The sequence below is a fragment of the Narcine bancroftii genome, chromosome 1, assembly GCF_036971445.1.
Source record: "Narcine bancroftii isolate sNarBan1 chromosome 1, sNarBan1.hap1, whole genome shotgun sequence".
In the NCBI taxonomy this organism is placed as follows: Eukaryota; Metazoa; Chordata; class Chondrichthyes; order Torpediniformes; family Narcinidae; genus Narcine; species Narcine bancroftii.
In genome coordinates this window covers 391,535,880-391,548,594 of record NC_091469.1, presented here as the reverse complement: position 1 = coordinate 391,548,594, position 12,715 = coordinate 391,535,880, and the positions used below count along the sequence as shown (strand labels likewise).

Genomic DNA, 12,715 nt, shown 5'->3' with positions numbered 1-12,715 from the left:
ATACACTGTCATTTAACAGATTTCTGAGAGGGAATTTGCAAATTAACATACAAAAATATTTCAAAATCAATGAAGTATAACTGAAAAAAATTAGCTCCTAGTTTTATAATGTATTCATGGCTTCCCTTTTCTTTTTACACTTTTAGTGTGAATGATATCGTAGCATTGAGTTCTGAAAGTTTCTATGCTACCAATGACCATTATTTCTTCAATGATTTCCTGAAGCTCATTGAGTTTTTTACTGTCCTTTCATGGGGAAATGTCATTTACTACAGTGCTCTTGAGGTAAAGGAAGTTGCAACAGGATACGGTTTTCCCAATGGGATTGCTATTTCTCTCGATGGAAAGTGAGTATATTCCCTATTGTTTGTTAACCACTGCTGCAGAGTTCCTCTTAACATTGCGTTTTTCTGAATTGGTGTCTGAATGATGCTTTTTCTAATCCATGATTCTTAATCAGACAATTGTCTGTTTTAAAAAATCCCATTGGATGCAAAACGTGGATTGCGTTTCTTAGAATCTATTAACAATTGGATTCCACTCAATCATCTTGTATTAATTTTTGAGTTTAGAATTGTGAGGTTGATTCGTTTACAGTGTTTTTACATTTTAAATTTAAATGTTACATATAATTATAAAAAATTAAATTTAAGCTTGGGGCACTGTAACAGGCCCTTCTGGCCCAGAGCCTGTGATGCCCAAATACCCCAATTAACTTACAACCCCTGTACATTTTGAAGGGTGGAAAGAAACTGATTGCCCAGTGGAGACCCACACAATCACTGGGAGAACATGCAAACTTCTTTCAGACAGCGCCAGATTCCAACTGGTGGGGTCACTGGTGCTAACTGTGCAGCCCATTTTCTTGATTATCATATAACTACATGCACCATGAAAAGTCATTCCAGTCTAAAATCTATTTAATGAGTCTACTTGATCATTTAGTATAAGAAAAATACAATTTCTCCTTTCCTTTACTTACTGTCCTGCCACCAGAAGTAATTCCAGCATTGGTAGTAGGAATCCTTCTTTTTTCTCCCATCACCTTGAATTTACTTTTCTCTCCCAATACCTCTACCAACTGATTGAACAAGATTTGGTGTTTACATTGAAGAAAACTAATGTAAACTTGGTGACTGCTTTGCAGAGCACTTGTGTTCAGTTTGCTGAGTAACTCTCTTTTGCTGATACCTGCTGGTTTTATTTCTTTTTCCTTTCCCTCTTTCACCTAACTACACTGTTGAAGTGAGCACCCCATCTTCTATTTGGGCACTTTCTAGATATGATTTCTAATTCTACAACTTCAATAACTTGCTTTCTCCATTTTATATTTTGTTATTTGAGGAACTTCCATCAAATCTTATTCACAAATTTAAGAGAAGCTTGGATGTGTACGTGGAGGAGAGGGGGTTGGAGGGTTATTGGCAGAGAGCAGGAGGTTTGAGCTAGTGGAGTTGTTCTAGTGAACCGGTGCGGACTTGAAAGGTCAACCTGGCGTAAATGGTTATATGGTTATAAAATTCACTGTCCTCCATTGCAATACTTTTAAATTGTTCCTGTCGCTGCTGTTTTTTTCATGATTGTAAGCTTTATATTTATGATCATGTTCATTACCAGTTTTATAATTTTAACTTTTAAATTTTGAGATAAAGTACGGTAATAGTCCCTTCAGACCCATGAGCCCACACTATCCAAATGTGCACATTTGACCAATTAACCTACTAATCTTGCACATCTTTGAAATGTGGGAGGAAACTGGACATGGGGAGAACATACAAACTCCTTAGACAGCCAGATTTGCACCCAGGTCACTGGCGCTGTAATCGCGTTGTGCTACCTGCTATTTGTTTTGTACTACTCCATACGATCAGCTGGCCTAACCAGTGGTTGACAAAACTTCATCGTTAATCTTCTACATCGTAAATCGATGGTTCTATTTATAAGGAGAGCACATTTTTATGACTCCATGGATCTCCCGTTTCCAAAGAATTGAAACCCCTAAGCAGACTTGTGAATATGTATTGCTCAAAATGGAGTTGTCTAGGTTTTGATAATACTCATTTAGGGTATTTCTGCAGTATATTTAATTGGATTCTGATCCTAAAGGTATGTACCTGGAATCTTTAGATATGGCTGTTTCTCCATTCTTTTTGGGCTATTTCACATTTGTCTTTGTTTTTTTAGTTATTTGGCATTATTTTCAATACTAGCTTTTAATTATATATTTGTAGTTAATACTAAACTATTCATTTAACATGTATCAGTTCAAAAGTGCAAGGGAAGAAATAGTCATTGAGCCAATGAAAGTTGGTAAAAAGGTATGCCTTAAAACGGAATTCTAATCTCTCATGTTTCTGGTACTAATATTAAGTGACCAATTCATTGACTGATGAAAATAATTTTAACTGTTTACCCTTTCGTTTTTTTCTGTAATTGTGTTGGCTCTTCAATTTTCTTTCCTGTTAGAATAGCTTTCCTCTCATCGCTCCAAAATGTATAGAAAAGATTCCCAATCTTTACAGTATATAATGGAGGATTGTTAACATCACAATTTTAACATTGTCGAGTGAACATTTCTCCAGTTTAAATCCAGTTTTGTTTTCTTGCAATCCAGATACATCTTTCTTGCAGAGACGGCAGCTTTCAAAATTCATGTTATGGAAATTAAGTCAAACTACATGCTGACTCCAGTTAAGGTAAGAGTGGAAAATATTGGTGGTTTCAAACCAAAGTCAAAAGAAACCAACAGTAAAAATTCAGATGTGATTTTGGTGCTAAATTAGTATTCCACAGTCAAGGTAAACTCTGATAATTCCTTGTGTGGTTTGAAGTTATTTATATTAAATTGAATTGATTTAATTAATATATATATAAATAAAAATAAATTTATATGAATGTGTGTATATATATATATATATATATATATATATAAATGTGTGGCTATATATATTCATTCATATATATATTTATTCATATATATTCGAGTGTGGGTCACATCGGGTCAAGTTTGGCACCAAATGTGAGCTTTGGTGTGCAGATGACATCCATGGGGGGAAAAAAAAGTTTGTTTTTCATTTTTCAGAATTTCGTATATAAGATTTTGTACCTGCACATTTAGTATAGTAACAATGTTTGTCAAATATGAATTATTTGAAAAAGTCAAAAATATTTTAAAACATTCTATCACACACTTGTCTTCATGGATGGGATGGTCACAGAGAAAGTTGGTGTTATGTATTTTAGGTTTAGAAATACACTACACGCTGAGATGTGATGCTTCATTCATTGTTTAATTCAAATCTAATATGGTTCCCCCATAACACTCTTTCTCCCCACCCCAACAAAATAAATGCTTTATGAAAATAACATATAGGTAGCACTTATGCTAAACTATGGTAGCTATGTGGTGCCGCTATACTAATGGTGAGAATTACACTATAACCCAAGTACAAAATGATAAACTGCAAAGTCACTATACATAGTCCTTCATGTTTTTCCCTTTTTTGATCATCTCAGAGAGGTAGAATTCATTTGGATACTTTGCAACTTCTCTGGGCTCTTTGCCTTTTGGGGTAGTACCTCAGTTGATGGCAAGGACTCTGAACTTTGATGAATCCCATTTGGATGGTGCATAACACTTGTTGAGCTGTAGGACTGCTTGGTTGAGAAGAGGCCTCACTTCTTGAAGATATTTCTACAATGTTGACAGTGGAATGAGCCCAGGGAATCTCATCGGGATCGTGAGCATCCACTGCTCTCATTGGTCGATGTTCAATTTCTATATTTTAGTTCCCACCAGTATAAAATAAGAACTGGGACTTAGTTTTTTTAAGAATAACCCTCTCAACTATGGCTTTCTATTGTCCTGGTAATCTTGTACCAGTACTCCCTCTCCCACTTCTAGAGATCTGGTAGATTTATTTGGAGACATGGATTGTTCTATGTGAAGGACGATTTTCAGGTGTACTGTGGAAAGTCTTGTTCTTAAGTTACGACCAAATATCAATTCAGCTGGTGTTCGTTTGGTAATAGAGTGCAACATGTTTCTATATCCTAACAGGAAATCTGCAATTTTGTGACTCCATGATATATTTAGGCGTTTTTTTTTAAAGTTTTCGTGGCTTTTTTGAAAGTCTGTACAAAATGTTCTGCTTCCTTATTAGTTCTTAGGTCGTAGGGTGCTGACAAGATGAGTTGTATATTGTCATTGAGTAGGGATACCTTAAAGGCATCTGATACAAACTGTGTACCGTTATTGGAAACCAATTCAATAGGTAATCCATATAATGCAAATATACTTTGTAGTTTTTCAATTGTTTGGTCTGTTGTTTTTCTCATGTGTGATACCACTGGCCATTTAAAGTGCTCCAACAATATTGAGGACGTTTTCTCCCATAAAAGGACCAGTGAAATCGGCGAATGCCACATATTCTTACCATCTGCTCAATATCAATGCCTATTGAGGGTCACCAGACGTGCATATGTGCCAATGCCTTCCATCTGAACCATCCCTGGCTGGTTGTATGGAGCTCTGATAATATGGCCATTTGCCATTTTTTGGGAATGATTGTCCTGATTCCCCACAATAAATAACCTTCTTCAATTGATATCTCATGGTGTTGTGTATAATAAGGTTTTAGTTCTTCAGAGATAGCTTTGGCCTCAGGCCACCCACTTAATGAGAAATATAGATCTTTTAATAGTGTAGCTTCTTTCCATACTACTTTGCTGATCGTCTTTGCCATAATTGATAAGCAGTGAAGTTGTTTTGATTAATAGCTGTAGCCTCCATCGTCCATTTAATTATCTCATCTTTCCTGTTCCGTTTCCAGTAGAGGTAAGCAATGTTAATCCCCGTTTTAGGGCCTGGAATCAAACTGTGGTTTGTTGTCTGTTACTAAGGTAAACTTTTGACCATACAAATACTGGTGGAATAATTTGACAACAAATATCATGGCAAGCCCTTCTTTTTCCAGTTGTGGATAATTATGTTCACAAGTTCAAAGACCGGGAGGCATAAGCCATCGGTTGTTCCCCCTTTTCTGTTACCTGTGACAACAACGCTTCTAATCCCACTGGCGAAGTATCCACCACAAGGCTCACTTCTTTTTCCAGGTTTGGGTCATAGTGGACGAGCACATTGTCACTTGACATTAGAAGTTCTTTCAAGTGATCCACCACGTTACTAGTCTCTTCATTCCAGCACCATTTCTGGGCCTTTCTTAACAATTGGTTTTGCAGGCTGCACAGTATTGACATACTTGGAATGTGCTTCCAGTAATGGTTAATCAACCCCAGGAATGACTGCAATTCAGCTCATTTTGTTGGGTAGTGTGCTCTGCTGACAGCTTCGGTACAAGTGGTGTCTATTTGGACTCCTTCACTGTTAAGTGTGACACAGATTATGTTGTATTTTATATTGTATATAGATATGTTTTAAAGGAGATAAATTGTGGCAGTTTTTTTAAAAGTGTGGGCCACATACAAACACTTCAAAACAGATCTTATTTAAAATACTGGAGCTCTGCTGAAGCCAGACAGTCTGGCTCCAAGTGCCTTTGCAAAGGGTTTGGGGAGTGCCATAGAGACTTCATAAATGGATTGTTGTTTTGGAAATCAAGAGCTGAAAGAACTCGGAGGATTAGGTTTGGAGCCGCAGGCTGTCAGAGTGCAGTTTGCTATTCTAAGAGGGTCATGTGCTTTTGCAAGCACAGAGAGTAAAACAGGTTTTTCTCTGTGAGAAAGAGAATTCAGTTGTACATTTCAGCAGCTGGGACTGGAACAGGACAAGCTGGAAAGCTCATGGAAAAAAAACCCCATTTTGAGGACTGGTGCTATGTTCTTCGTTCAGCCTGGTTAAAGCCCTTGTAGTCCATACAAGAGGAGAGGACTGGCTGCATTATGTTTCACTTGAAATAAGGAAAACAAAAAGGAACTGTGTGGTGACCTGAAAGAAAAAGGTTATCATCTGGAAAACCCTGATGGGGCAAGTTTCTTTGGCAAGACACTGATGTGGCTGATTAGGAGGGATCAGTTTGTGTCCAGTGAACAACAAATCTCTCTCTGAAAACCAACAAGAACCTTCCTGAGCGGTAACCATTTACCTTTCAAGCACCAAAGCCTTGTGAACTTCTTAAATGTTAAATTCTGCACACAGTATAAGAATTGCCTGCAACCAGTAAATTTGGAGGAACGAGAAGTGATATTGGACTGTGAATCAAAGAACTTTTCTGAACTTACACACACATTACATAAACATGTGCTTAGAATTAGAAGGGGGTTAAGTTAATAGTGATAAGCTAAAGTGTGATTCTGTTTTCATGTTTAAAGATAATTAAAAGCAACTTTTGTTTAAGTAACCATTTGTCTTGGTGAATTTCTATTGCTGCTAGGTTTTGGAGTCCTCTGGGGTCGTAACAATTGTAAAGCCTAAAAATGTTACAGAAGTTACCATAAATACACACTTGTCCTGGTGTAGACGGACATTTGCTTGTTGCAATCGGGTTAAGACTTGTTCTAGGTTGGATAGGTGCTCAGAGTCGACTTGACCTATAATTATAACATCCTACATTAATGCCATGTAATAATCTGTCCATGTCCGTTTGAAATATTGCTGGGGCTGTTGATACTCTGTATGGTGTTCTCGTATAGGTGAATAATCCCATTTCATTTGAGTCTTCATCTAATTCTATTTGTTGGCATGTTTGTGATAAATCCAGTGTGGTGAGTTTTTTTCCCTCATTCAGGCCCTGGAATAATTTTGGACATAGGATGTTCTGGTATCTGCAAAGCCTGGTTAATGGTGACTTTGTAATCACCACACATTCTCATTTCTCCATTGGCTTTTCACACTGGCCCGATGGTGCATTTGTACATTGTGTATTCTTGTGTAATGAAACACTCTGGCCAGACTGACACAACCTATTCCAACTGTGGTCTATCCAATATTTTATGAAAGTTGTACCAAGACTTCCCTACTATTACACTCCACACCCTGGCTAATGAAGGCAAGTATCCTGAATGCTGCTTCATCACACAGTCTGTGCTGCCACCTTCAGGGAACTTTAGACTGGTACACCAAGGTCTCCCGGTTTCTCAAAAGTCCATGTGGTTGTCCTATTCAAAAAAAAAATTCTTAGTGTAATAGAAAAATAACATAGCAACAGTGCAAAATCACATTTCAAAAGCTTGTAAAGATAGACTCACTGTATGCATAATTAACCTGAAGTTCTACAATTGGATGCATCTCCTGTAGAATTCTTTTTTTAAAACCCTTAGCCGACTCTGAATTCCTGCCAATGTATGCAAATAAATAAATAAAAATTTGGTGCAATTCCTAGTTCATCGACTTCCACAAAGCTATTTCAATAGGAGAGCTGTTCTTAACACACAGTCTGCTGAGTTGTAGTTTGGCCAAGACCCAGGTAGCCAGTCAGATCACACCACCCAGTGCCCAGTTCATCCTAGCCATGTTGATAAAGGACTGAGCTCCATTGACCCTTGTCAACAGCTCTGCCTCTTAGTGTGCCTCAACCTCTAGAGTATGAGTAGGTTCTGGATGTGGGTAAAACACGAAGTCTGCAGATTCTGTGGTTGAAGTAAAAATACAATGCTGGAGAAACTCAGCAGGTCAAACAGTGTACCTTGCAAAGATAAAGATATAACCAATGTTGCCTGAGCTCTTCATTAAGGTATGAGCAAATTGCTGGCAGGCAAGGGGAGGTGCACAGACCCTCAGGCAAGAGGACAGAGGTTTTGGATAAGGGAGGGAGGGGAGAAAAGCAAATGAGGAGGCGTGGGGATGGCTCTGAATGGAGAGGAAAGGGGATGGAGAGCTGGAGAAAAGGAGAAGTGGGAGAATAGGGAGTGGTCATGTTAATGTCATCTGGTTGGAGAGTGCCCAGATGGAATATTAGATCTTGCTCCTCTAATTCACGAGTGGCTTTGGATGGGCAGTGCATGAAGCCATGGATGGACATGTCAGCTAGGGAGTCGGGTGCAGAATTGAAACGTTTGATCACAGGGAGATTCCTGTTTGTTGGTGTGCCCTCCCTCCCTTTTGGCTGTGGGTCTGTGCTCCTCCTGTGCCAACCCCCCCCCCCCCCCCCCCCCCACTGCCAGCATTTTATTCTCTACATTTTGCTCACATTTTGATGAAGGGCTCAAGCCTAAAATATTGGTATCCTTATTTTTGGCATATAAAGTACACTGATGGACCTGCTGAGTTTTTCCAGCATTGTGTTTTTACTTCTAATTTCTCCTGCTTGACAGACAGTATTGAAGGGAGATCTCTTTGTTGTTTGGGCCCATGTTGCCCAATTACAGCCAATTAACCTGCAAGCCCCTTACGATTTGAGGGGTGGGAGGAAACCGGAGCACCTAGGAAAAACCCATGGAGACACGGGGAGAATGTACAAACTTCTGAAAGTCAGCACTGGATTTGAATCTAGTTCGCTGGCTGTGTAACAGCAGTGTGCAAATTGCTATGTTAACCATGCTGCCTGTGTACTCGTTGGGTGGCATATTGGCACTGCCAGAGATTCTGAGTAAATTGCCCTTTCTATGCAGGTGAAAGTTATCATATGGGGAGAGTTGATTGAGGACAGGATGAGAATAATAACACAATTAATTTGGGATTAAAATGGGTGGTTCATGGTTGGAATTGACAGTGGGCTGAGCCCCGTTTCCACACAGCATCTTTGACTCTATGATCAGTAAGCAAATAGTCCTTTGAAGGATGTCTTAATTTGTAACAGTCTGATTTCAAGGTCGAGTTTATGTAACAGTTTACAGCGCAGAAACAGGCCATGTTGACCCTTCGAGTCTGCGCTGGTTCACTTGAACAACTCCACTAGCTCCCCCCTCCTGCTTTTCGCCCATAACCCTCCAACCCCCTGACATCCATGTACACATCCAACCTTCTCTTAAATGACAGAAGGGACCCTGCCACAACTATCTCCTCTGGAAGATCATTCCATTCTGCCACCACTCGCTGGGTGAAAAAGCATCCTCTAATATTTTTCCTAAAGTGTTGCCCCCTTACTCTTAACATGCCCTCTTGTTCCAACCTCCCCTGCCCTCAGGGGAAAGAGTCTATTTATGTCTAGTCTATCTATTCCCTTCATAATTTTAAATACCTCTATCAAATCCCCTCTCAGCCATCTACATTCCAATGAATAAAATCCCAATCTCCTTAATCTTTCTCTGTACTCTAGATGCTGTAAGCCAGGCAACATCCTTGTAAATCTTCTCTGAACCCTCTCCACCTTGTCTATATCCTTTCTGTAATTTGGAGACGAGAATTGAACACAGTACTTCAAACCTGGCCTCACCAATACCTTAAGCAGCCGCAGTATCACTTTCCAGCTCCTATACTATGATTTATGAAGGCCAACATACCATATGCCGCCTTAACCACCCTGTCTACATGGGAATCCACCTTCAATGAACTCTGTATCATAACCCCCAGGTCCCTCTGTTCTTCTGCGTACCTCAATGCCCTCCCCTTAACTGCATATGTTCTATTTTGGTTATTTTTTCTGAAATGCAGCACCTTGCATTAAATTCCATCTGCCATCTTTCTCTTTCAGCCCACTCTTCCAAACAAACCAAATCCTTCTGTATCCAAGAAAGCCTTCCTCACTACCCACCACTCCCCCTATTTTTGTATCATCTGCATATTTGCTTACCCAGTTTAACCACACGCTCCACCAAATCATTAATATAAATGATCAACAACAAGGAACCCAGCACCGATCCCTGAGGCACCCTGCTTGTCACAGGCTTCCAACCTGACAGTTGTCCACCATGACTCTCTGCTGTCTATCTTCCAGCCATCTCTGAATCCATGTCACTATCTCTCTATTAATCCCTAGTGACTGAACCTTCCTTATTAACCTTACATGTGGAACCTTAACAAAAGCCTTAGCAAATTACAAATAGATCACATAAACCGTCCTACCGTCATTCACTTTTTTTTGTCACCTCCTCAAAAAAACTCAACAAGGTTCGTCAAACATGACTTTCCCTTTACAAACCCATGGTGGGTGCCCATAATCAATCCCTGCATATCCAGATATGCATATATACTATCTCGGAGAATACCTTCCATAACTCCACAACCGAAGTCAAACTTACTGGCTGATAATTACTTGGCCTGCACCTTATGCCTTTTTTAAACAATGGAACAACATTTGCAACCCTCCAATCCTGCGGCACCACACCCTCCCCCAATGATCTTTTGAAAAATCACTGTCAGAGCCCCCGCTATTTGCTCTTAACGTCTTGGGAAAAATCCCATCAGGACCAGGAGACTTATCCACCTTTATTGATCCTAAAAGCTCCAAAAGCCTCACTTTATTAATCCCTATCCCCTCTATAACTAAGCTACTTGCCTCACTTATCTCATGTAGCCCAATGTTCCTTTCCCTCGTGAATATAGACAAGAAAAAAATCAACATCTCGCCCATCTCATACAGTTCCTCACATAGTTCATCAGTCCCATTATCCAGTGGACATTTTAGTGTTCACATATCTGTAAAAACCCTCAGGATTTGCTTTCAGCTTATTAACTATGGACTCCTCATACCTTTTTGCCTTTCTTATTTCCCTCTTAAGGTTCTTCCTGCAATCTAAGTAACGATCATACATCTCCTCAATCCCCTGTTTCTTATATTTAGTATGGGCCTCCCTCTTGTCCCAAACCAACTTCCTAATTTTTCTAGAAAACCATGGCTCCTTGAAACTTTCGGTCTTGTCTTTTGGCCAGACTGGAACATAAAGATCCTGTACTCTCAAAATCTCACCCTTAAATGCCCTCCAATTTTCCTCTACATCCTTTCCGGCAAAAATATCAGCCCACACAACTCTCTGCAAATCCCTTCTCATTTCTTCAAATCTGGCCTTCCCCAACTCAAATACCTTCATATTCGGACCTGACCTATCCCTTTCTATAATTAAGCTAAAGCTAATGGACCCATGGTCACTGGATCCGAAGTTCTTTCCAACACTCACATCTATCACCTGCCCTATTTCGTTCCCAAACAACAAATCTAACACTGCTCCCCCTCTAGTGGGTATCTCAATATATTGCTGCAAAAAGCAGTCCTCTTACTGACTGCGTTTTCCAATCTATGTTTGGAAAATTAAAATTCCCAACCAACATCACCCTATTTCTACTGCACATCTCAGCTATTTCCTTGCACATTTGCTCTTCTAGTTCCCTTTCCCCCTTTGGAGGCCTATAATATACCCCTATAATAGTAACCTCACCCTTATTTTTTAGTTCTACCCACACTGCCTCCCTCGATGAGCCCTCCAGGCTATCTTGCCTCAGCACAGGTGTAATATCTTCCCTGACAAGTAATGCCACTCCCTACTTCCCCCCCCTCCCCCTCGCCTTACTCCACAATTCTTTCACATCAAAAGCAGCGAAATCCTGGAATATTTAACTGCCAGTCACAACCCTCCTTCAACCACGTCTTGCTAATGGCCACAACGTCATAATGCCACGTGTCAATCCACACCTTTAGCTCACCTAACTTCCTTACAACACTCCTCGCATTGAAATAAATACATATCTGAGATCTCCCACATCCTACCTTCTGCCTATCACCCTCTCTACCATTCTTACAATTTAAAACGAGCGCAGGGACAAACATTATGGGGGGGGGGGTGCGTTCACATGTGCACACGTACACACGTGCACCACATATACACACATTTGTGAATGTATGTGTGTACATATATAAAACATACATACTATATCTCTCTGGAAAAACAACCAACTGAAAAACCTCACAAAGATAAGCGTATACAGAGCCGTTGTCATACCCACACTCCTGTTCGGCTCCGAATCATGGGTCCTCTACCGGCACCACCTACGGCTCCTAGAACGCTTCCACCAGCGTTGTCTCCGCTCCATCCTCAACATCCATTGGAGCGCTCACACCCCTAACGTCGAGGTACTCGAGATGGCAGAGGTCGACAGCATCGAGTCCACGCTGCTGAAGATCCAGCTGCGCTGGATGGGTCACGTCTCCAGAATGGAGGACCATCGCCTTCCCAAGATCGTATTATATGGCGAGCTCTCCACTGGCCACCGTGACAGAGGTGCACCAAAGAAAAGGTACAAGGACTGCCTAAAGAAATCTCTTGGTGCCTGCCACATTGACCACCGCCAGTGGGCTGATAACGCCTCAAACCGTGCATCTTGGCGCCTCACAGTTTGGCGGGCAGCAGCCTCCTTTGAAGAAGACCGCAGAGCCCACCTCACTGACAAAAGGCAAAGGAGGAAAAACCCAACACCCAACCCCAACCAACCAATTTTCCCTTGCAACCGCTGCAATCGTGTCTGCCTGTCCCGCATCGGACTGGTCAGCCACAAACGAGCCTGCAGCTGACGTGGACTTTTTTACCCCCTCCATAAATCTTCGTCCGCGAAGCCAAGCCAAAGAAAGAAAGAAGAAGATATATATATATATATATATATATATATATATGTGTGTGTGTGTGTGTATATATATGTGTGTGTGTGTGTGTGTATATATATGTGTGTGTGTGTGTGTGTATATATATGTGTGTGTGTGTGTGTGTATATATATGTGTGTGTGTGTGTGTATATATATGTGTGTGTGTGTGTGTGTATATATATGTGTGTGTGTGTGTGTGTATATATATGTGTGTGTGTGTGTGTGTATATATATGTGTGTGTGTG

At 40.4% G+C, this 12,715-nt stretch overlaps 1 protein-coding gene across 3 annotated transcripts in view; it reads left to right on the top strand.

Annotated features, from left to right (window-relative positions):
• LOC138751422 (serum paraoxonase/arylesterase 2-like) overlaps positions 1 to 12,715 on the top strand; it is a 44,645-nt gene that overhangs the window by 23,913 nt on the left and 8,017 nt on the right. For all 3 annotated transcript variants that reach the window (XR_011349911.1, XR_011349910.1, XM_069913671.1), the window contains exons 6-7: positions 147 to 347; positions 2,615 to 2,696. Coding sequence is in view for 1 of the 3 variants with exons in the window: in XM_069913671.1 (XP_069769772.1) it covers positions 147 to 347; positions 2,615 to 2,696 (283 nt within the window). In the remaining 2 variants the exon portion in view is untranslated. The remainder of the gene's footprint in view (positions 1 to 146; positions 348 to 2,614; positions 2,697 to 12,715) is intronic.